The sequence below is a fragment of the Anopheles marshallii genome, chromosome 2, assembly GCF_943734725.1.
Source record: "Anopheles marshallii chromosome 2, idAnoMarsDA_429_01, whole genome shotgun sequence".
NCBI lineage: Eukaryota > Metazoa > Arthropoda > Insecta > Diptera > Culicidae > Anopheles > Anopheles marshallii.
Window position 1 is genome coordinate 38,350,059 of NC_071326.1, and position 26,162 is coordinate 38,376,220.

The 26,162-nt window shown below is 43.7% G+C and overlaps 2 protein-coding genes across 2 annotated transcripts in view; one reads left to right on the plus strand and one right to left on the minus strand.

Moving 5' to 3' along the window:
• Positions 1-1,581: 1,581 nt before the first annotated feature.
• On the plus strand, positions 1,582-12,294 carry LOC128708854 (mite allergen Der f 7-like). Its single transcript, XM_053803836.1, has 5 exons — positions 1,582-1,667; positions 3,250-3,379; positions 3,481-3,633; positions 6,744-6,895; positions 12,060-12,294. Exons 1-5 carry the CDS (start codon positions 1,582-1,584, stop codon positions 12,292-12,294), a joined length of 756 nt encoding a protein of 251 aa, XP_053659811.1.
• Positions 12,295-16,443: 4,149 nt separating this feature from the next.
• Positions 16,444-26,162, minus strand: part of LOC128719645 (protein eva-1) — a 69,712-nt gene continuing 59,993 nt past the window's right edge. Inside the window, exons 6-10 of the mRNA XM_053813273.1 lie at positions 26,000-26,143; positions 25,468-25,749; positions 18,757-19,007; positions 18,359-18,545; positions 16,444-16,640 (exon numbers count right to left, since the gene is read on the minus strand). Coding sequence (XP_053669248.1) covers positions 16,444-16,640; positions 18,359-18,545; positions 18,757-19,007; positions 25,468-25,749; positions 26,000-26,143 — 1,061 coding nt within the window. The remainder of the gene's footprint in view (positions 16,641-18,358; positions 18,546-18,756; positions 19,008-25,467; positions 25,750-25,999; positions 26,144-26,162) is intronic.

A 26,162-nucleotide genomic window follows, 5' to 3' on the forward strand; every position in this document is an offset into this window, starting at 1 on the left:
TGGGGAAGCTTTGTGGAGAACATGCCGTCGACGACGATCGGGTGACTAGAGGTGTTATTTTTAATATTCATAATTTGTGTTAATGGCATCGGTGCAAAGGCCGGTCACGAAAAATATTGCTAAGCGGAGTAGACCGTGTTGCTTGACTGTATGAATTTTTTTGGTTAGCTACCCTTACCTTTGGTTCGTGCCGACACTGTGCATTCCACAGGAACTCACGGTTGGAACCCAGTATTTAAGCTATCTCAATGGGAGTTTGGTGTTTCGTTTGGCAGCACCATCCTGGCACGAAAGCCGTCCGACGGTACAGTCTACAACCGCACAACCAAGAGTAATTCTTCAGGGCTTCGGGGCGAAATGGCAACGGTGATGAAGTAGTTACTCATAATGGATGCCCATTTTCCCCTATCGCTCAATTGTGACGTTTGCTCAGGAAACACCTTTGGGATGTTTGGTGCTGTGTGGTGTGCGGAATCTTACAGGACAATAAAACTTTTCCAATCACCACCAGTCAACCGCGATTACCGGACCACTCTGAACACCGGAGCACTGAACACTGAGCAGGCCAACATACCGGTTCCGTTGGTATGGTTTTGTAGGTGCTGTGGGTTTTGGCAGTCGGTAGGTAAAACAAAGTTTTCCGGTCAATGATCCTTTACGAAGGGATTGCTTTAAGTTTCTTTGACCGACTTTGTGGACCATCTCGTGAAAGCGCATGGACAAATCGTCCCTATCCTAGTTAAGGTTCTTCGGTGAGTTGTTGGGCACTTGGAAGCAGTTCGCATTTTTGACGCTTCAAATCTTGCGTCTGCTTCACTTGCCTTGGAATGACAACAAAATGTTTAGCTTATCAGGCCTAGAAGCAATCGGGAGTTAAGCATCGATTAAGCAGACGCGGCAAAAGGCACTGCGGAGCGTGATCTTATCAACTCCCGCCTAAGCAAACGCTTCAGTAACAGCAAACGGTCTGATATCGTCGATTCGAACGTGTCACGGTAGCAATATCGGCTGGTATAAAGTCTACGATTTATAATCTCCAAAAGCCTTCCAGGCACGACGCACGACGCCGGGCCCCCACCGTTCCGAGTCGGGTTGTTTTGATTCGTACGCTTCACATGCTTCGATCGTTGGCCTAATCACATATCATTCCGAAACGAAGGTGTTTCGAAGGTGTACGGTAAGGGTGCGATTGGGAAAATTTGCCCCAAGCGGCCAATCGTGTGCAAAACACAGCTGCAGTACTAAGGCAACTTGCTACCACACTAATCGACGAACGCTCGTGTGTGACGGTTGGTTCTCCAGATGTATGGTGCAAGGTGGCATGGAAAGGGCAGTTAATCTTATCGGCCATTTCTGCAATCCACCCAAAAGAAGGGTACTGTTGTTTCTGTTCCAGGGATATCTTATCATATTAATCGGACGTTTCTTTGCTTTAGGTGCACCTGGGCGAATGAATTTGTGCGAAGGGAAAGAATGGTATAAATAAGGGATCGAACGTCTTGCGAAGGTTTCAGTAGTCCCGACCGGAGTGTGATTAGTGTGCTGTTTGTTGCATTGAAAGTGGAAAAACAAGAGCCAAATATGCGTACCCTGTCGCTTGTTGCTCTGGGGCTTGTTTGCTTCCTGGCATCCGTTGGTGGTTACGAGACGGAGGTTGGCGATGATGTGTAAGTGGAGCTTGATTGTTCATTAAAAAGGGGTTACGTGCGGTCTGCTGAAATCAGCATTGTGTTGTTAAAAATGAGTTTCATCACATAATTGTTTGTTAAAGTGTATGTTTGAACTAGTCTTGAGAGAAATACAAAAGGCTTTCGATGGAGATTTTCTTGAAAATAGTGGGTTTTGGACAGTCTATCCAGATTAATCAACGGTTGATATATAAACTGAAGTATTTATGCTTATGCTGTAAATGGAAATGATTTCTTTTAAACATGTGAAATTGTTTTTATCGATTCTAGCTAGGTAGAAAGGAACAATGATGTGTAGAATAGAGAATTGGAAGTTATAGCCCTGCTCAACAGCTTATAATAGATAAGCACTAGTTGATCTCACCAGGCGCGGGAATGAAATATTTATTGTCGCTAGCAATTTTCACGTTTACTTTTTTTATTTGTCTCTGTACTAATTGAAGAATTTTGTAATTTCTGTACATCAACATTGCATATTAACGCCAAAAGTGCAAATCGTTTCGAGCATTTTTTATTGATTCACTTTACTGATTGATCACGTTAAAAGCAAGTTCAGAGATATGGAATATTTTTCAATCCTAGTTTGATTTAATAAAATATAGTGGAAATGTATATGCATCAACTACGGCAGAAGTGTTCAATCCCAAAAATAAATATGGAATAATTGAAGCATTCTATTCAAAATGGCTTGTCCGGTAATCGTAGTGAAAACACCTTTAAATAAGCATGAAAGCTATAAGTTTTTAGTTTAGGCATACACACCAATTGATGGAAATCCTATTTGATTTTTTTTTGTTTGCTGATAATACCAATTAGCATTGGAATAAAGATTAATGATTTTCACTCTCGCATAAACATAAGTTCATATAATAGACGTAACAAAGCGCTACAACAACGAGCTGAAAAAACTGTATAAACGGACGCTCAAAATCAGCCATTTTAGCACAATGGAGTACGCTACCATGTGGGTCCAGGGTACTCGCTGTTAAACGACGTGTTTAGATAAATTAAAACGATAAGATTAGACCAGCCATCCTTTGTTGCAGGGATATCAGGTGCAACGCAGTAGACCATGGATTACTTTGTCCACACCTGGTTGAAACAGTGTGTAATTAGTCAAGAATTTACTACTGCAATCTGATTTCATGCCTGCTACAGCAAGTAATCAAAAAGTAAACCTTTTGTAATAGTGTATGAAAATTTCTCTGAATGTTCCTCAAATTACTTGTGCGTATTTGGTTGTTTAAATTGTGGTTGTTTAAAATCGCATGAGTGTAATGGGAAATCGCTAGATAACATGTGCATGTTGATAAATTGATTGAGGGTTTTTTTTGCAGGCTGATCGACAAGTCCTCTTGTGCATTGTTTCAGTAAAATTAAGGCAACATTTGTTACGATGATGAAAATACTCACCAGAAACATGAAATGAATTCGTTTACCTATCCTAAATTCAGCATTGTTTCCCGTTCGACCATTTGTTTGTTGCTGAAACACAGTACACTTTCCATTCGGGTTCTTCAACAATCTTTCATTACTAAATGGTGCACATTTTTGTTTCCAGAAATCGGAATACCGCCATGTCGGCAAACATGAACAACTACATCGATGTGGTGATGATACAGGTTGGACCGTGGATGAACACTCATCTCGTTCCCATGGCACTGCCCGATGTGGTTGAAGGATTTGAACATGTACGTATACAGTGCGAGTATAGTTACAGGCGCTTTCTTGTATCAGGGAGAATTTTTTTCGCTGATTGATGTACACTGCTTTCGTTCCCATGATCCCACAGCGCCCAATCCTGATTACGTACCATGGTGAGCTGGCACTCACGAATGGAGTTTTCCACACCATCCACAGCGTGGGCCGCAATGGAAATGCGATGATGCACTACGACCGGCAGTTGCTGCGCGTTACCGTTGGCGGCAACATTCGGCAGCTGGGTGTAAGTATTGCGAAAGAATGTATTCACAGAATAAGTTTTGTACAGCAAATTATTCACTGGAATCTTCAGAGCATGGGTTGGTAGAGCTATTGATCAGTTTCAATGAATCATAAAGTGCAAAAATTCCGCAGGAATTGTAATCAATAGTTATTTTATGTGGGAGTTGTCAAGTATTAGGTTTAAGGATCCAAGTTTGACAGAATATGGGTCTATTAATTCCCGGAGGTTTTATTCTACAATTTAAATTACAATATTAATATTATATGGTAGACTAGCGCACATAAGTCATACTTGATCAGAATAAGTGAATCTGTGCTAAGCTCTACGTGATGTTTACAGCAATCAAGGTCGCGATAACAATGCCCACCTAACCGTTGTTGTGCCTGTGACCTAATAACACAATTAAGGGTTGTTCGAAGAACATTTGCCACCTTACAGGTTGCTGCCGGTTTCCATAATTCTAGGCAAACAGTACTATATTGTTTTACAATATCGCTTAGGCGGCCAAGCTTCCAAGTGTTGTTTTATTAATATTTTCCACTGCACATCCCTCTGGACATTCCACTGTTCCACAGTATTGGTAAACATTTTCCATTACGTATTAGTAAACGCATTTCGAGTGGATTTTAAAAGCAATTTCCTTGAAGAATATCTTTAACCTTCTTCATAAAGCAATAAATGAGAATAATAATAATAAATAATTGTTGAATGTATTACGGGGGAAAAACTAACGCCACCGCCACCTGAAACCACAACATTTCGGTGCCGAAGCGCGTCAGTGAAGCGTAAAATAAGATTCAATATCGTCGCCCCCGTCGACACCGCCCGAACCCGGTACAGAACCGTACCGAACCGGTGCGCCTCGTTAAACAGGTCCTTCAGTGGTGTTGCAAGGCGAAATGAATTATTCAAAAAGCAAGAAATTATTCCTCACTTCCCAAAGGAGAAGCTAGTTGCCAGCAGTCGATGCCCCGGCAATGGAGACACCACCAGAACCGGAGGCTGCACTGCAGAACGGGGGGGGCGAACCCCGTTCCGTGTCCGCCCGTTTTCGGAAGGCTTTCGAGAGGTTAGCAAGATCTCGTCGCCACGCTGCGGGATAAACACTGGGAACGCAATCGCCGTGCAATGGAAGAGCCACCAGCCGGAAGAGGTGTGTGATTTATTCAACGAAAAGCGGCATCAGCAGCGCGTGGAGTGCCTACTCGTTATGGGGTGGGGTGGGGCCGGTCCCGGTACCCCGGCGGGACTGAGAAATTGAGTCACCTGTACCATGACAAACACAGTTCGTCAAATGCGTAATGCGGGGATGGGAGTTGCCGTTTTGCTTCGTATGCCAGATTCGAGGAAATTCTTGCGGGAAACGAGTTTCCCTTTATTGCGTGGCGATAGCAGCACTTTTATGAAGCGTCCAAGGACCTTCTCCCTCCCCAAAGGCTTCTTCGAGCCCATAGAATTCAGGAAAAGGCATTGATGTGTTCTGCCTTATTTTAGCACAGTTTACCTGCTAAGGGGTGGTAACGGGTCCCCGGTGCGGTGTCTTCCCGAGCCCCATCCCTCTTGACACGGGAGGTTGGAAAATGAATTTGTCTAAATTTATCATTCTAACGACTTTTGCGCGAAGGCAACACATTGATGTGCGTGCAGGTGAATATAGCAGATGTGTTGCGTGTTGATATCTTCCCCGGGACGTTGCTCACGCCACATACGCGGGCGTACGCACACACATCCACAACTGGCTTGCTCTCCATCATGTTCGGTGTAATGTCGGGTGTGTAAAAGTGCGTTAAAGCAGCAACAAACGGAACGCAAGTAGGCGGCATGGAAAATTGTGCGCTTTTTACAGCGACTGCTGCTAAGGCGGAGCATGTTCCATAAAGTTGATCGCACACTTCTGGAGTGGATCGTGAAAATGGAGAACCGGTGTTCACGGTTACTAGCTGAGCTTGACGCGGGTTGCGTTGTTTTTTGTCTCTTCTTCTTGTTTGTTGGCCGCATTCGTCGTCTTGTGATTAAACAATGCTTGAAAATTTATTACCTCGGATATGCGATACCGAGAACGAGTCACATTTAATTTGCTTTCCATCGTGGTGTTTTCTTTTGGAGGCGGATTTGTGTTTTTTTTTCCTTTCTTGCCGTTGTTGGGGAGCTGTTGGCTAAGGAACTCTCACTGCTGTGTGCCCTCAAGTGTTGCAGAGTGCGAGCAGGCAAAAATAAACCCTTTAGTGCTAAAGCCCCATAGAAAGATCTCGTAAAAGGTGCTGAAATTTCCCGACTTCCCACCAGAGGGTGCAGCCCTTTTTCGGGGAGGGAAGTTTCGAGGGCAGGCGACGAAGGGAGGGGCCGGTTCCCGAAAACCAAAACGCCATTAAAACCTGATCCTAGCGCTGAACCTGGTGATTCTGCCAGACGGTAGGATGGTAAGATGCAAGGTGTGCCTGTACCGCTCGCACAGCTGGGTGTGTTGGTGCAGGTGAGTGGATTATACTTTTCCGACGACACGGTGACGCCCTTGCAGGATGGACAGATGCGGTTAGCGCCCGTGGCAAAGAGTTGCCCGTGTTGGCTTATGCGAAGATTTTGTCGTGGCGCTTTTTTCCACCTCTAGCTCAGCTAGCGCGATGGTGTTTATTACGCCACAGGTTTAGCTTAAGCAGGCAGGGAGCTTTGGCACGGGGGCAAAGGAACTTTTGGAGGGTGGGAATGTATGTAGCTACGCCACACTTTCAGGGCAATTATTGTGTTGTTGTTCGACGATTGTGGGTGTGGGGAGTTTTGTTTATACTGCTACCTTCGGCGACCGTGTTTCATCGCGGCGAAAGAAACCCACCAAGGTGTTTGCTCTTAACGCGAGTTTTCCGATGGAAAAGTTTCAACGTGCCCCCGATAGTGCGTCGCCCCGAAGGAGTTCGAATCCCGGTCCCTGGAGCGTACGGGAAACCCGGTCCCGGATCTTACGGTGAAACGGTTTCCAGGAAAGATTTCGGCGGTGCTTCCCAGTTGGGAGAAATTAATTCCTTCAACTTGAGCGAGAGTTTGGTCCCACGTTTCGCCTTTAACTGGCTTCGTTTCATTCCACGGGGGTTTTTTTTTATCCTTCTCTTCTGCAGTTCACGTACGACTACTCCGCACACATCATGGATCTCGGGCCGACCGGTTTCGTTGACGTCGATGTAGCGACGATGACTTTCGACAGCGAGTTCATCATCGACATGACGGATTTCTACATCTGGATGCAGGACTTCCGTCTCACCAACATGGGGTAAGTGAGGATGACGATTTGGCGATGTGTTTTTCTTCGTTTTTCTTTTTGTTTTGTACGTTGTGCGTGTGTATACTTTCATCTCTTTGATCACGTTTCACATTTCTCGTAACAACCCCGAAGTTCCCTTCCATTCAACCTCCGCGTCGCGGGGGTTTGGTTTTCTTATCCATTGTGCAAAAGTGGGTCCTTCCATCAACCGGATTGCCAGCCGGAGACGGACGCACGTGGCAGGGCGCGTGTGAGTTATTTGATCGGCAAAGTTGCACCAAAGCATTTAATTATTAGCGAGAAGTTTATGTTCCGTTGGCTTGATGGGGGTAGGATTGTTATGCGTTTGTGTTTGCGTATGGTGCGTGAGAAGGTAGAATCATTTCACGACTGTGAAGTGATTTACTCTCGAAACTTTCGAATTAACTGGAAGCACTGGAAACTTTGTCCGAGCGATGCGAGATACCTTTACAGTGTGTCTTTTTTTTTCGGAGTGTTGTTTTTATTGAAACGACGGGTACATGATCAATTTGAAGTGTTTGAGGCTCGAAGTGGGTGCTTCCATTAATCGTCCCGTTTGAAGGCTGTCCGTATACGGAATTAAATCCAGTGAGCTGTATGCAACGACCCCGAATTTTTCGAGCGGCATCGAACGTATGGTTTGGATTTTATGATTTTTTTTCGTTACCAATCATGTGTTACATTGTTGGGGCTTGTATAAGCAATTTCAATTCGCAGTAAATCGAAATGAATCGGGTGCTTTCCAATATTTGGCTTGCAGGATATTGTTGCCGGCGTATCGATAGTGCTCATCGAACCGTACACCGTGGCATGAGTGGTGAAGAAACAAATCGGCAAAGCGACACATTGACTGTTTTTGCTGCGTTTGCGCTATTGTCGAGTGCAATTTCTTTTCCGTCAAGCCAATGAAACTTTGGAAACGTTCCTTGGTCCTCCTGGTTTTGGTGTATCGTACAATCGTTTCAGAAGAATGTCCTGCGGGCATCAAACGGGATGGTTTTTTTTTTAAAGCAACGCCAAACGGCTCTAGGTGAAACCGCACAAACAAGTACGATGGTGGTAGACTTGATTCGCCTCGAGCAGTACTTTTAAGTATACGATACGGGTAGTGGATTATTGAAGAATAACCAAATTGGCCCTGGTGGGTACCATCGTCATACCGAAAAAAAACCTACTGTATGTGTATGATCATGTGAAAATGTCTTTCGTTCAAAAATATATGTTTCGAATATAACGCTAGAGAGCATTTTGTACTTTTCTCCCCATTCGGGTGATTTCGGATGAACGTAACAATCATCGTTTCCTGCTGATTGAACATCATTCAATCGTGAAATTGTTGTTACCATTTGTTGTGTGTTGGAGCTCCTCAAGTGTTTGCTAAAATAAGGACTTATTTTACTGCTAGGACTAACTACGAAAGAACTTGAGCAACGTATTTCAGTGCTTTGTTCACACTACAGACTTCAGTCCTATTCCTGAACTGCTGTCATGATCTTCAACTGCATCTGAAGCTAAGGATGAAGATCGATAGTAAAGTGACATCATCGTTCATCATCATTGCTAAATGATTGCAACAAGGTGTAGGACTAGGAGTAAACAAATCAAATATTTACCGAAGATCATCAACCTCCAGAATGTCCTTGAGACCACCGGGCCTACAGACGGTCTTCATCAATGATTTTAAGGCCAAAATTACTGTCGAACTCCATCCTTAAGGTCACGTAAATGTTGAGAATTTTGCATTGGCTTATGCTCAGGTTATTCTTAAATTAAAAGGGGTTTGCTTAAACTTATTCGGCATCGGTTCTAATCGGAACTTAACACTCAGGGTATAGTTTGTTCTTCCAGCTAAAGATTTCCCCATTGTTATATGAAGTGAGTTTGAGCATACGTTAAAGGATAATTTGTAATTCAGGATGCTCAGGACATTTTTCTTTTGCCCCATTGCGCTATGCCCTAATCGCTCGGGCTCAGTTCATCGTGCCTTCTGTCTAATGTTCGCTAGTGTTGCGAAAGTGATTCAGTTTTAAAATTTGCACATTTTATTTACTGCGTCCATTGAATTCTAATGGGTACAGCACCGGTTTGAGCTTTCCAGTGTGTTGGAACTGTACACAGTAAGTGGAAGCTACCAGCGTATTATCGTATGCTTCCGATCGGTGAGACACACGATTGTGTCACCAGTTGGGAAAACTTCCGGAAACAGAATGAATAAACAAGCATAAAACTGTTAAGATAAGCAACGCAAATGTGTACTAAGCCACCACAGCGGCACACAGCACGTGTGCGGATGACAATGGAATCGTGCAGAATCGCTTCCCTGTGTGAGCCATCTCCACCGTCACCGTGCTGCTAGTCACCGCGTCCGCACGCCAACAATCGAATTAGTAAGATTTTTATTCCATCCACTTTTGTTTTGCGATATCAATCTCTACTGCGGACGGATAGGTGCTGTCGGAATGTCGGGTATTGTTTTTTTTTCTCCTCCGACAGAAGCGACAATAACGCTCCAACGATGGTTAGAGAATGTGGATCCTTTCTGCAAATAGAATTGAACATGGAACCGTGCTGGAAAAGGGCGTTGTCATGTGTGGCGTCATTAGCACGAATGTTTCGTATGCATTGTTGGGTGCCATTCCATTTTATGCTCACCGTAACGATCGTGATTCGACGCGTGTGCTCATCGGTGGGTTTTTTTTTAATCGTGGCAACAAATTGATTAATCTCCTCAAAAGCCATTTATCCAGGATAAAAGAGAGCAAAGTTTTAAAGTTTTATGCTCGCATTAATGGCTTTACGGGGTGCCACCGGTTGGTGAGCAATGATTGTGCTTTAATTGTTTTCAATTATCAAAGTAAGTTTTTACGAAAAGTGTGTTATGGTATGATTGTTGATGGGCTTAGAGTTGATTACCAATTGATGGTAAAACACCTAAAACATAAATGACTTTAAATTGAATGTAATGATTTAATTTGCATTAGCTTTTCAATGAATGTGAAAGAGCTTCTATGAAACTTTGTAAATTTGTGTGGGAAGTTAGTAATAAAACTGAATCGATTTTAATTTTGAAACGATAGAAAGACATAAAACCTCAAATGGGTTTCAATAGAGCACAAACAATGGGTATTTTGATGTCGTTCGACTTACACTCTGCACATTGCGCTCAATTTTCACCACGCAACTAATACTAACAAAGAAACGCAATTGAATTACAATGATTTAATTATATTTTAACAAAATTACATCAACCACACGTCGATTGACAAAAAAAAACGCAGTGCGAAAACTTGAAAGGTTTAATCTTGTCCCGTGCCACCACATCCATAATTCAAACACACACACGTCAATAGTGTGCTGTACAAAGTGGTAGCACCACTGCGCTGGCGGTGTATTGCGCTGGACAGTCATTTACGTGCGGTATAAAATATTAAGTGTACTCCGAGCGGAATAACATATTAATGGCAGCCACCGGCAACCATATGTCACACACGAATCCACTATGAAGGCAACCACCACACTGGACATCAATCGACGGATGCTTGTGGCGTTCGGTGCACTAGTGCCCGTGTGTGTGTGTGTGTGGTACTCGATCAAACAATGCAACACTTGGCCGCGGTCGCAAAGCGCCAAGCCGGTTCGTATTCATGGTTGAGGCTTTCGCTTGTTTAATGTGATTGAATGGGCATAATTGAAGTGGAAATGATTTTTAGTTGTACTTAAGCGTTCTCCACTGTAGCATGGATGGGATAACAGGGCGGATGACAAATCAACATTCCGAAAAAATGGGGTGAAAGTATAAAACAAACAACCATAAAGCTAATGGTTGAAATTTCGCTTTTGTTTATTAATTTGCCTTTATAAAACACTCAAGTGAGATAGTGTTTATGGTGTGTTAAGTGGAGATTTATTTAAAGTGTGCTTAAATTCGCTGCGCCACTCTTTGGGCAACACAAAGGCACTGTTTGATAGTTTTTAACATACTTATTTGCTCGTAAGCACGGAACTGGTGTTCAAAATCGAGATAAAAACTTTTGCCCTCAGTAATACTGCGGCCCGTCCTTCGAGCACGTGTTGGTCCTGTGCCATTTTGGAGCGTTCGGGATGTGGTACGGGTAAGAAAACACGAGAGCAACCAAAAAAAACTTCCACCAAAAACTCGGTTCCGGTGTTCGCAAAAGTTCCAGTATTATCGACAGGCGGAATCGCAAATGATGGAAGTATCCAATTGCTGGACAGCGTGATCGTTCCGGCCCTAGAGCTCTTCGCTCGGGATATTATCGGTGAAGTTTATTTTACTGTTCGTTTTTATTTACTTTTCATTGGTTGCCGCTTCTAAAGACAAAAGAAAACACGCCAAGCAACGGCGGGCAGACGAGCGACACGTTGTCGCATTTTCAAAAGTCTTGCTGTTCCGGTGGGAAAATCTGCCACCGATCACGCCATGCTGAAGGAGCAATAGAACCAAAAAAACAAAAAGAGACAAATGAAAACAAAACACAAAAAACAACAACAACCACACACACACAGCTCTCAGTTTACGAGTGCTGGTACGAAATGATGCCGATTTTTTCGTCATAAATTTCCATCATTTCCCAGCACTCCCCCTACGGTGGGGAAAGCTTCGAAAGCTTTGCTCGAGTGGCAGCCATTGCCTCGCGATAGTGCACCCAACTAGCACGTCTGTTTTGTCGTTCTGTTACGGGTAGGATGTGAAGCGTACGTTTCGATTCCGACAAGTGATAAAAGTGACGGGGCCAAATAGCAAATGGGTAGCATAAAGGACAAATCATCGTCGCAATCGCCATCGTCATCTATTCACGGCTTCACCTTTTGCACTCGTTCGCCGTTCGCAACCGGTTCATCATATCGCAACCGCATTCATGTCCGAGGCTTATCCTGTTCCGAAGCGTGTGTTGTGGGGTTACCGTTCAAGCCCCTTCAATTCGACCTAAAGCTTTCACTACTACCTTGACATTTTAGATTTAGAAACAAAATCTAGCAGAGAATGGGTTTTGAAATGGGAACGCTGCCTTCGCTTCGTAACACTATTCATTTGGTCGACCGGTTCGACAGTGTGATTACTCGAACATTTCATCAGTTTTCGGCCACCAGCAGTACACTAAATGGTTTCTGTCCGCGTTCCAATTTGCAGCAACCTGAGCATTCGCTTCCGCGGCAACATTCTCGTCGATTGGTTGGCCAACATTTTCGTCAACGTCATCACGACCATTTTCCGCAACACGATTACCAACGTCGTGTCGAACGGTGTACGCGATTTCCTTCAAGCCACCCTGGATGACATGAATGGACGGCTGCGTGGACGTGCAATTACTGAGCAGGAGGCGGCAGTGCTGGTTGAAAGTTTGAAGAAAATGCTTACCCACTAAGGACTCGACCGAGGATGGCGATTGGACGCTGATGTCCATTGATGATGACGACTAATGTGTAGCGAGGATTTACTAAATTTGGAATGTTGATTTAAATAAAAGAGTTGCAGTATTGGTTTTTTGTTTCCCTAAAAATGTGTTGAACCATGAAAGCTGATTTAGTTTAACTTCCACGAGGAACTTATCTTACAAGCGGTTCGGGTATTGTTACACGAAATACGCAGCAATTTATTTACAGCAAACAATTAATGCATCGGTTAAATGTGTGTATAACGAATCAACCAGAAATGTAATATTCTGAACTAGAAATGATAATAACAAAAAAAATTTACATGCTAATTATTCATTACACGGTTTGAAGCAGTTTCAGGAACGCTTGCTTGTGTGTTATTTTGTTTAACTGAGCATGGTGGAATATTATAACTTTCGTGGAAAATTATCCATGTTAGTTATTTCGATGTACCACGATTGATTGGTTACAATTTCTATTGATTCCACAGTAAGTGTCGCTATGGATTCTGACAAGCGCTCACGCCTGAAGGTATGCAATGTATTTTGAAATTAATTTTCCCTGCATAAATTCATTCCACCGGCGAACGAGTAGGATTAACAATTCAGCTGGGTTGATAGGAAACAAAAAGGAAATATTACACCCCGACAAATAGTTGTTTAATTGCTTGAGGTGATAACATAGTTATCGGTAACATTACATTCATATGATGATTGGCTAACATTTGAAACGCCAATAATTGTGCCTAGAAGGGTATGCAATTGGAAGTGCAGTTATACGGACTGCAGTCCGATCGGATATACGACTTTTGCCGATGATAATACAATAAACAAAATAGATAAATCGATGAAGACATGAGCCACTTCAACAGGATCATTAAATTTTAGATTGTTTGCCCGTACTGTGCAACGCTGCTTTTTATTTGAAACCTTGAAAAAGAACTTAAATGGGGGGTGGAAAAAGTTCATTATAATACTATACGATAAAATATACAAAAAAATAACAGAAAGGAAAGCCTACCGTGCAGAATGACCTTACCACAAATCAACACGAAAGTCATCAATTAATGCATCGAATGCACAACAAACGATTATTATTAAAATACTTTATTTACAGGTTTGGTTTTGATTTTTTTCACCATCTGCCTCCACAGATGTTACAGATATTGATGAAGAAGGAGTTCCATTTCCAGTGTATGGTCATTATTATCGTAATAAAAAAATAATGAGAAATAGAATATACACTCAGTAAATAAATAAACTTAACTGCGTTTCTTCTACACGTTCCCAAAGGGAAGTGATTTCCTTGTTTTCGCTCTCGCTTTGGCGCCTCATGCTTTCAGCTGTGTTTACTCACATATGCCATTTTCTACCCGTCACTGCCCCTTCATGTGACGCTTTTGCTTTGTGTGGTTACAATTTCCCGGACTTTCCCTATCACAGCTACCAACTGTGAAAACTGCGTTTTATCAACCGATTGCTTGCCGTTTGCTTGCAAACAAAATATTTTGCTATTAAATTTTCCCTATATTACAACATTTTTGCTTAACGCTTGCATGTTTAAGGCAAATTAAAACAAAACAGTACACTAAGTAGATGATTCTCGTGTTTGTTAATGATTCTTATTAATTTCAGTTCCGAAAACACATGTAACGCACGTTTATTTTTATTTTTCTTTCAAGTTAAAAACAACTGAACATGTATGTTTGGAAAAAAGAAAGCAAAAGACGAAATAAAAAGTTTGATCATTGTGAAAGGTTTTACCCCAATAATCAGGATAACGCTTTCAACTCTCAATTCCTTCCCAGTTTCGCTTCGGAACTGGCTCGATCCGCTGTCTGTGTCGTGCGTACAACCTTTACCCTGATTACCCTTTACGAAATTGATCGGAATCGACCAGTTGCCGCCGTGCGGGCAGCCATTCCGCAACCGGTTGCATGACAGACAGCTGTCAGACTTGATTCGAGGTTCGGGATTTTGGCAGATTGGTTGGCAAAGGACATGTCTCGGGCATGTACTGCGGGATGTGTACCATCCGCATTTGAACCATCAATCTTCGGCGCAGAGTTTGAAGTTGTCAGTGCACTGTTTGGGCCACCAACTCCCAGATACGGGACGGCCCATCAGCCGACGGTTGCCCATTGCATCCGAGCTTCACTGACACACTTTACGCTAATGATGAATGGAATCTACATGATGTTTGGTACCGCTATCCGGACGCTCTCGTTACGTAGTTGGAAACGGTTTGCTCTATTCTGTAGTTCAAAAAAGAAAGTATATCAAAACCAAAAAAAAAGAAGATATCCTGACTTATCTCGCCATTGCTTGCTTGCTTACCGACCAAAATGGCAGATGTATTTGACTAGTGCGAGTTGATCAAAAAATTGCCTACAAATTTGTCCTACTCTCATCCCAGCCAAGACCGGCTCCGACCGCGCGTCGAGTGACTTATCGTACACAGATACACTCACCTTTTTTAAAAAAAAACCCGCAACATCTATACAGCTCTGTGATTGCGCTAGTTGCCGGCAACCGCTGGAGCAAACACACTAACCGGGCACCGTTTGCTGACGGCAAAGGGCATTTTAACATGAAAAACCCGATTTGCCGCACAGACTTGTCTCTTATTGGATTGTAATTAACAGTTTCAAATTGCACACAAACGATTGTTTTGCACACATATATGTACACACACTCACACTGCGTGTGTGCATCTTGCTCCTTCACTCTCTCTCTGGCTCTCTTTTTCTATATTACCTCTGGGTCGCTGGTCACTTAAAACGGTTTCAATTATTGCCTTTACGCTTACGGCGCACTGTTTAACTGTGGGCATTTGGCATCATGTCACATACCTGCTCTAGTAGCCATTAATAAGATCTAGTTTAATACATCTTCTTCCTTCCGCCTACCATCCACTGGATGGCCGATTTGTGTGTGTGTGTTTATTTTCTCTGTCGCGTCCCCATTACGTCCTAGGTACTATTTCTTCTGTTACTGTTTGGCTTACGATAAAATTCGAACAATGAGAATACAACAAAACCGCCGCGGTACAACACATCCAGGGCGGGAGCATTTCTAGTGTGTGAGTTAGTGTGTTTGTTTTTATGCGTCTAGTACCTGTTTGTTGTTGGCGTAGGACCACAACTTTCTTTCCCCGGGCAGGATCAACAGTGAGGGCGAGGGATGGTAAGTTACACGGAAACAGCTTATCCCACTAATGCGTTTCCCTCTTCCAGAGCTCTCTGTACATGCTGCATTCCCGTGGATCCGTTCAGTTGCTGCCACTGGTGTTCCAATGGCCAATCGCCATTTGCGAGGCAGGCTGACAGCGACAGTCTTAGTGCGCACAATGACGCAGCTCCCAAGGACGATAAGCTCCCGTTTGACGGTTTGACGCGCTTGAAATACTAAGTATTACTCAAGGATGGATCGTTTCCATCTGGCGTAGCGTGCCGGAACCCGCTGGTAGCGTGGCAAGCCCCGCATCTCACTCGTAATATTGTTTGGTTTTGTATGTATGGCTCGACCCTGGGCGAGGGGGAGGGAAGGGAGGGCGGAATCTCCGAGCGCTCTGATCTAACGACGGATTAGTTTGTGTGATGTGTCCCCAGTTCGCGACACATTTCATTTGGAAATTTGCAGCAAACGAGTGCCTCCGGTCAGAGGTTCTGTGCCCGTTGGATGAGACCAACTTTAATTAGCTTTCGCAAACTTCGCTCACAGATACACCAAGTCCTTGTCCGGCGTGGCCGCGCATTCACCGCGCTGGAGCTGAAGGGCGGCGGCCGCGGTGGTGGAAGCGATGGTGGAATCGGTAATGGTGGTGGTGTGATGCTTCCTTAGCAGGATAATGCTGTAGTTCTAGAAACAGTACGTCCGATTCGGTGGACACATGACGATGGTATCCTCCAGCTCGCTGATCGTTGGTTCCTTGTTTTTGAGGATGGATTGTGGGTGATGCTGTTGTTGTTGCTGCTGTTGCTGCTGACTCGAATGGGAGGAGGAGGTACAGGAGGTGGCGGTGGACAGTTGGGACGGGTGCTGCTGATGCTGCTGTGCGACGGTGTGGCTCTGTACCGTTCCGGCGGAACCGGGCGGACCGGACGTAGCGATAAGAGCCGGCTGCGTAGGAACCGGATGTCATCCGTAGTAGTACTGCGCGTTGGTCGCTCCTCTACTGAGACTGCGGGGTGTATTGCCGTCGTGGTCGCTCGACAGCCGGCGTAACGTTTGCGTACCAATTACGGAACCGCCGAGAAAGCCGGGCGGCAGCTGCTGCGAGGCTTGGTGTGGCCTGGGCAGTGTTGTCATCGCTGCTAGCGGCGTTCTTATCGCACCTGTCGGGATGGATTTGGGTATTGGGTTTTGATTAAACATGTATCACAGATAATGGTCAAATTTCCATAGCCACAAAAAAAGGGTTCACATTTTGTATTTATCGATTATGGACGCATCCACAAAGACCTAAAATAACAATCTTTCGGTTCGGGTTTGTTTTGTTTAGCAGCTAACCTTTCCCGACGGATCAAGAATGTTGTATTTTTGCAAACATTCCAATGTCTCAAATTCCCAACCCTTAAAGCAACATTCCGGAAAGCCCACCGGCGGGAAGAACGGCATGGAAAGAATTGTCCGGAAATGGTTCGTAAATTTTCGTAACCTGTGCGAGAAGGAAAGGTACAAAAAGAGGCCGGCAACGATGCGCATTCAGGCTGAATGTTGGGCTAATTAAAGCCATCGTGGATGTACACGGTCACATTTGGGCTGTATCGTAACAACTCGCTGGGTCTGTAGAACCACCGGTAGCAAGGATTTTGTTTTCAGCCCAAAAATGACTTCCACACCGTTGAGCTTATTAAACAGCTCCTACCATCGCCCATCATCTGCCCTCACGCACCTTTTGCCATGCCCCGAAGGGAACGGATCGACCGAAGGTGCGAATGAATTAAAATATTGCTCTAAGTGAATGGTGAAAAATTAAAGTCAACGCCAGAACACCCATTCGAGAACAATATTGGGCCAAAAACAAGGTGTGTTTTTGGTAAAATGGGACATAACAGAACATTACACGGAGTCTAGCGATCTCCGGCAAAACAAAGGGGAAAGCGCTTTAATGTGAGGTTAAGCATCGTGGGAGAATGTGCTTTATTGGAGGCCTGCAGAAGCAGACCAGCAGCAAAGCACAATAAATAAAGGATGGTGTTTCAGGCGGGTTTCACCATTTCGTCTGTTTGGCATGAAAGAACCGGTTAAAGCGTAAGGAATGGTTTTGTTTCTTCGCCGCAGCTAGTGCGTGCCATAGTTTGAAGTGGAAAAAGATGTACATAATTTATCGCACACAAGCACAACTGGGCTACATTGTACGCTTCGCAAGTAGTGTGCTTCACCTTTATCTGCAGCTCATTAGTAAGTTTTAATCGGCAAAAGGGGTAACGGTCGATGTTATTGTGTTGATTTGGACATGTTAAACATGTTTCCTGATGCTTTTAGCTTTTGCTGTTGACAAGAAACAAGCTCATGGAATATTCATGCACCTGACGGGTAGAAAAAGTTACTCGCAACACTAGAGCGTACGGGTTGTATACACGATTGCCAGCTTTGTTTTACAATTTACCTTTACTCTATATATACAGTTTCTAATCCATTTTGGTGTAATTCATGCGACTGACAGCAGTCAATTTTTATGGAGTATACATAATTTTAATAATGTACTATCTATTCATCGGGTTTCGCAACATTTCGTTCATTATACGTGAAATGTTAGCTGACTTTTACAGGAAAGTTTTAAACAAATTGTAATGTAAAATGATGTTCGTACTGAAAGATGAGCCGCACTTAAAGCTAACTACCATTTGCATTTAAATTATGCAATAATATGCATGACTGATCATCAACAGTCCACCGTCATCTCCACAGTGCATTTCTGCAAATAAAAATCCCCACTGCAATATGCTTCTTGTAAAATTGCATTTAAATGACTTCTGCGATGGACTACGGACTGGTACGATTGCGTGGATAAAAAGAATTGGCTGCACACCGGAACCAAATAACTTACCTATGCTAGAACCCAACTGCGATGGCATGATGTTGATGGGACCGCTAAGATACCCGGGCGGCTGGGACGTACTCATGATGGCACCCATCGAGCACGGCGGCACGAGCATCGTGGTGGAGGTGTGCGAAATGTTCGACGGTCCGAGATTGCCGTACGGTCCCGGTGATGGTGTGTACGGTCCGTAGCTCTGCCGCGGTGCAATACAATCATTCCGAGAACGGGCATTGGTCGGGTGGCAATCGTGGAAAAAGTAACCACACGCCGGAAGCGTAAAAGCGTGAAGAGAACGTGCAAACGGTAGACAGGTTTGATTAGACTGTGGCGGTCCTTCGTACGGTCCTGGCAAGGGAAGATACGAGCGCAGCAGCAGGGCAGAGTTGCCGCATACGTATACTTACATCGCTACGCGATACGCTCGGCACCGGCAGGGGCGTTTGCAGATCGATATCCGCATCGATTTCCGATATATCGTCGGTGAAGCCGTTCGGGAGCGTTGTTTCGCCGGTGTTGGAAGTTTGGAATTTATCGTCACCGTCCTTCGCCGTGCGCCGCCGCTGCACCACCAACCGCCCGATCACGATCGACACGCAGAGCAGGATGGCGACCGTAACTGCGACGATGAGGTACAGGTAGAACTTCTCCTGATTTTCTGCTCGGTCACAATGATGTGTTTAGTCCGGAGCATGGAACCGGCCCAAGTTGTCGTCAATATTTTATGTCCCAGCAGCGCACGCCGGCAAGATGAAGTAAAGCGGAACAATTGAAAACGTCATGAAAATGGATAAAAATGGAAGGGAGAAAAAAAACCGTGAGCATAAAGCGAGTCAGGAAGTGTGGAAAAGCCGAGAGCTTAAATTCTGCTCTGGCTCTTGTTTTGTTTCACCACATCGGAAATCCTCTTACGAGGAACTTGATTTTAAAGGTGAGTAATGTTGTTAAACGGCTATAAAACCAAACATTTTCTCGTTGGCAGATTAATTTTCATGCACTCTTTCTTTCCGACCTGATGAACATAAATAGTGCATGCTGTTTTGTGCTCCGGAATCAACCGAAGACTCGTGCTATGGCAGTTGCTTTATGATCTCCAGGATTGGTACTGACACACGGCTGCTGCAAAGCTATCGTTTACGCATTGAACCATTTAATCAAATAAACTGCTCTATCAAGGCGGCTGTCTTGCGCAGGTGGCAAAAAACGGAGAGCGTGGGAATTTCCCTAGTATGCGCTGTGGAAATTCTATTTATACACTTCGAAAGTAAGAGCGATATCGAGTGCTTTCTGCTCTATTTCATTTCAAAAGAAGAACTTTTAATTGATCATTACAAGGTTATGATTGGCTTCCTTTGTTGAAACGGGTTTTCATTAATATAGTAAGCAATTTAGCTGAGCAGATATGATTAATTTATCGACCTTATTATACATTGAAAACCTTCTAGCTTCTTCTTTACATGGGATACAGCAAGCTCAAGAGGTCTAGGCCTGCCATTTCTGTCTCTCTTTGGCTTTATCTACCCGTAGCCGGATAGTCAGACCAACGCACGATGAATTGCCGCGGATGGGATTTTGAACCGGTCCGGTCGTGTGAAGACCAGCGTTGCTACCAATACACCACCGGGCCTCTCCGAAAACCTTTGCATTGGTTAAAATATCCCACGAACCGCTAGTGAAATATTCCTTGAATTTGGTCAGCAGCGTTCTATTCATGGTTGAAATATTTTTTTATCAGCAAGTACTTACGCTTCCAATATTGACGAATGTCCCACCAAACAAACAAAACCGGATAATCGTTTCGATCACCGTTGGACGGCTTCCGATCGCCTCGACGTCCGTTGTTGCTTTCACCATCGCCTCCGAAACCATTCATAAAATCGTTTCGCTCGGACACACCCGGTTTCTGCGGGCGGGCCACAACCGGAGTCTTGGAAAAGTCGACTAATTTATTGTCCGTGCGAATTCCAGTCGGCGATTTCGGTTCATTATATGTTTCGGGGAAAACGGTGGGATTTGGTTGATTAGCATTACGTTCGCTAGTAGCCCTATGACCGGAATCAAACCCGATCGGGCGTCCTGACGGCAGGATGGCGTGTTTGTGTTCCAAAGAAGTGAGTTGGTGTGTGTGAGAAGGAGAGAATGGGAGCTGTAATTCTAACGGCAAACATACGTCTGTGCCACCACTAACCCAATGGTAGATTAGTGTTCGTGAGATTTTAGGTTTGTTCAATATAGAGGAAAGATTGATTCCGATCCATCCTTTGTGAGCTGTGTGACAAAAGGCAATCAGCACTGCATACCATTATGTGCTATGTGCAGTATGTGTTTTGGGTGCATGTGTTTTGACAACGCAAAGCACAAGTAAATTACCTAATTCATTAATCATTATGAGTTCCCACAACATGAATATTTTTAAATTGGCTATCTAAATTACATGGATTGAAGTTAAACTGATTAAGAATTGATTATTTACAAAATTTATTATAAAATAAAATAATTTCAAACCGGTCGTGGTGCGATAAGTCACAATCTGATTGATTTCTACGTATAGCCAACATTTACCGAAGTTGTTCGCTAGTTTAGGGGAGAGAACTCCAATACTATTTCTTTTTATTTCAATTTCTTTAGGAACTATACAGTAGAATAATCAAATTAGTAAAGCAACAAATATTGCATTCCTATACAAAATCCGTTTTGATCAACGATTTTTTTTTATATTAACCACGATTTGCTAACCGAATTCTAGAATTTCTCGAAAACTAGTAAACTGACTGTATTGAAAAATTTTTGATAGACTTCAAAATATATTTCGCATTTTTTTGTTGTTAAATTTTACTATTGCTTGATTAACAGCATTTTCTTCATAATGTTTTGAATTTCTTAGATTTTAAAGGACTTTTTGAAAACATTCCTAACTCGAAGTATTTTTTTCTAAATCGACGCTCAATTTAATTACCAGTGAAAAATGGCAGTTAAAAGAATACGGTATTTTTTCTTTCAAATTTTCAATCTTTTAAATGAAATCACTTCTTGTCTAACAATTGGGGTACTTATTCTTAAAAGGAACCTTAAAATAACTATTCACATGCTCCAAGCTAATAATTTTTCCTCTAATATATCGGATACACGAATGAATTGCAAAAGTATATAGTTTGAAAATTTTTACAAGTCACCAAAACATATTATAATTATACGTGACTCTTTTATACACCTATTTTATATCAACACTAAACCATTGAAGTTGCGGTATCAAACTTCTATAAGCGATTTAAATGAAATATATAACAATATCAATGATTGACAGAAGCGAACCTACCACAATAATAGCAGTGTTTATTGGTTTAGCGCCGCAAATGAATGGCGTGCAACTTCACAACCCTAACGTGCCGCGAATGCAAGTGTATGGATTAGGGTGAAACCGTACTAACAATTCAACAGTCATCCCGTGTGCAAGGAAAGGTGAAGGAAAAGTGATGGAAATTTTTTAATTAATTTCCTCGCCTTAATTGCATCAAGAAACTGGTTCGGTTTGTGAAACCGAATGGTAGGAAGTTATTTAGCAGCCAGCACGCAGCAGCTCGCGCGCGCCTTTGTATGTATGGGGTTGGGAAGTTTTGCCGGTGTGTATTTTACTCCCTGTCCTACTATACCGTTCGGGGCATCGTGAAGCTTTCGCTAGCAAAAGAACTCAGGATTCTTTCGAGTTCAAGTTTTTCCTAGCATAGGCGAACTGGAGTGCAAGCTCACACACACACCGGCGGCTGATTATATTTGGTACATTCCCGATCCCCGGTCGCTTGACTTGCCCAACGTGTGGATGGAAACACTTAGCAGAATACATAACGGCATTACGTAACCTGTCACGTAGTACATCTTCAAATTAGCCTGGATTTTACCCACCGTGCGAATGAGCACCGTCGACCGTGCGGCGAAGCACTAATTGGTTTATGCTCTCGCCGGGCACGGTTGGTTTTGGTAGCATGTTAATTTACTGCCCCTCGGAATGTGAGCGATACGGTAGGCGAAAAAGATACAGTGGAAATGTGGACGCGTTTTGCCAAACAGAGGGCAGAAAGGTGCCTGTATGTTTGCTAGCCATCTGTTCGCGTAGTAACGTAAGGGTTCTTACTTAGAGTGCTCTTCAGCAAAAAGTTGACCAGTAGCTGGTGTTGTTTCCGGTCAGCAGCTGGGACGTGCAAACGTTCTGAAAGAGTTTAAACACCCCAGTAGGGCGGTAAGGATTCACAATGTGCCTAGTGTAGTATTATGCTCAATTTGCTATACAAACTGCTTACCGGCTACATTCATCTTACACGCTGCAAATTGATGTTCTAAGACAAACAAATGAAATCGTGTTGTGTTGCAGTAGTTTTAAAAATAGTAAAAAAAACATTCCTTTCTTTCCGACACCGGCACAATGAAACGTCTAAAATGGAATGTTAAAAACACAATCGTTCCACGTACTACCTTCGAACTGGCACAGAAATTTGTTTTCATCTCAAAGACTGCTATTGAAATAGGTCTTAAATTACTTTTTATCGAGCTACTTATGCCCTGCTGGATGCTGAGTAGGTATCCGCTGGAAATGGTCATTAATCGTATTACGATGCCTACCAGAGTTCCAGCGTGAAAGGATCTATTAATCTTCGGCGTGTTCCGGAGCAATGGAGCAGATGGTTTACCAACAGAAACCACTGCTTCGGATAATGTATGTATCATTAGCTCCATTTGCCGCTGTCGGAAGGTGACTCTTATTCCCCCAAACAAATTCTTTCCCCTTCCACTATTCCTCTTTCCCTGCCCTCTCTCCCTGTTTTAAAGTCAGTTGCATCCTTACCGGAAGCAACGTAGAAATGAGTCAACTGCTGCTTATGCCTTCACCCAGATCTTCAGCCATATTGCTGCAGCTGCCAACGGGAAGTTTAAAGCAAACACCAAACACCGGTCAGTGACAGGACAGTGACATAGGCAGACTTACGAATACGTATCCATGCGGGCGAGTGGGACTAGGCAATACGTAGCCGGTGCATCCTGACAATGTGGCCAGTACAACAGTCGGTTTCCTGTCGTTGCTTTCTATTTTTTTTTGTTACTCACTATTCCAGCACTGGGAACCGGGAATTAATACAAACTTGCCTACGAGGATGGACGAGCATGCATCCAGCGAGCGGAGGGAAATTGTCGCACTGGCCCATCGCAGGAAGCTGGCACGATAAATGGTTTTCCGGCCGCCTGTTTTCATTCCCAAAGCACCGTTGTGCCACTTTGCCGTATGTCCTCTGTATGCGTTTCTTTTGCGCTCTCTCTCTCTCTCTATCGCTCCACGGCGTAACAACGCCAACCGTGGGTGACACAGGATGAGACAATTTATTTTGGCCACCGGCAACAGCAACCAGCAGCAGCGACGGCTTTAACGGCTTGCCTGGGAATTTGCTGCACACAGCAAAATGGTTATTTTTCAGCTGTATAATAGCCTGTCCGGACTGTTGTGGTTGTCGGTTTCGGCAGTTGTTGTAGCTGTGCGTGGAAAAGTGTGTGCACTGTTTGCTTCACCTTGGTTGGCCCATTTTCTAAGTTTCCGCTCCCGGTTGGGGTCCGGAGAAAAAATGTTCGCTCGTTTGCTTGCAGGGGGACACCATTAATGCAATCGGGCTGTGCTGGGTGCCTGTTTTTTGTTGTTGTCTCGGTCTCGTTCATCCTCAATCACTGTACCCGGCGAAGCATTGGATGCTTGCTACAAGGATCTACATTCGTGATTTGCCTGCCTTGGGCATAGAACGATAAAAAACTGGGGGAGCTTATTCGCAAGAAACACTTGCGAACAGAGTTTCGAGAGGCTACACCACTAAAGAGATTGCAGCAGTAGCAATTCGCCTTTGGTAGACAGATTACTTGGAGGAAACTGCATTCTCGCCCGTTATGCGGTTGATTGTGACTTCTTGAATCACTGCAATCTCGTTTGGCGATGCAATTGAGGTGCTGGTGCAACAGTAGACTAGTCTACTGTAGGTGAATATGCGAAAACGTAGCAGCACGGTGAATGTGAACTGTGATTCAGTGATTTTAAGTCGTTTGTCCAAATTGTTGTGCTTAAGTGGTATACTATTGTTTATGATTTCTGATCAATTTTTACATTTCGTTTAATATCATTTTGAAGTGCTATTATTACTACCATTCATAACAAATTAGCTTCCCCATTCAATTGTCAGCCGATGGTACGCTTTTAATCAAAGGAGGCGCCTGGTAGTTGACGTTGGCGTAAAGTGTGCCTTTAAACGTTCAACATAACAAAGCGTTGAAATTGTAGTTTATCACGGTTTCAAAATTACATGTTTTTCCACAACTTACCCCTCCACTTTTAGCTACGTGTCGGGGGTGTCAATTTAGTTTGAGTGGGCAATAAGTGTCAAATAAACGCCACACGACACAATGGCACTTCAAAGGAATAGAACGATGAACAAAATAACAATACCTGTAGCATGAAATAGACTTCTTAGAATTGTTTGCTCCAACGCATACGCGGGCTCCAACGCATAAAAAGGCGATAAAGCTTATAAATATCCGCATTTTTTTTTACAAACCGCCAGAACGGTACGAAAAGAATGGATTTTCAACTGAATAAATTGCACTCGTTGAGCTTCCATGGTGCTGTGGTTGTAAAGTGATTGCAAATTGTAATGCGAATGCAAATTAATCCCCATATGTGTCACCATCACATCGTGTTGCTATAGAAACTGTGGTATAGGATCAAAATATGGTTTTGACATTTTGATTTTAAAAATCGGGTTTAATGCAGCTTTTGCGGGTTGCAGGTTTAACTATTTGAATATTTTATCCCAAAAGAGCATCAGCTGAAGCTACAATTCAATTGAAACGATCTCAAATTTGGGGTTTTATTCCCAAAAAAATGGCTAAAAGTTTCTTTCGCATCGTGTATAATACATGTCAAATTTTGAAAGCGAAGCACAACATAAAGTGCGTGAAGCATATTGATTGTGATACAAACATGTCCTAAAATACGAGCGTTTCGCATTTTCGCAAACAATTAGTAGCTTTAGTTCATTTCAGTGGAGTAATTTCCAGGTAGAAACTACGTCAGTATAAGCATTCTAACTTACCTCCGAACGAAAAATCACTGTCGTCCATAATGTCGTGGATGGAACGGGGCGGTGAAGCGACCGTACTGCTCGATGTGCCGACATAGATGGGCACGTCCGAAACTCGACCATTCGTTGGCCCACCCTGAAGCTTTGGTGCTGGACCAGGTGGCGCCGCGTCCGATTCGCGGAAAAATTGATCCTCATCGTACAGCTCGTCCTGATCCTGTTCGAGGTCACTTTGCAGTGGTTCGTCCGGTTCCGGCGCAGCCTCGAATCGGTCCTTCAGCACCTTTCTAGGCACTGTGGGTGAAGCGGAAATAAACGATAAGCATACGGAGCGTCATGCTTCATACCATCGTCACAACGCTTGCCACTGCATTTCCCTGCAACCCCTAGCGCTACGGTGGAAAGTTTTATCAGGCATTTTTCCACCACCATTACCACCGGAAACCAAATCCCAGCGGATCGGTTTCGGGCGTTTGGTTCTTCCGCACCGGTACAGTGCAACGCCAGTGCCATATGTTGGACGATGGTTTTGCCGATTACTAACCGCATGTGTAAACAACTTTTAAATACATCCTCGAATCAGGCCGGCACGGTTTGCCGAATGTTGTGCTGTCCGCCGAAAGTGTGCATTTCCGCCGTCCGTGACACTTTTGCATCACCGTTTCCGTGGCGTACGATGCGAGACAATCTGCAGTGGAAAAGAGAGA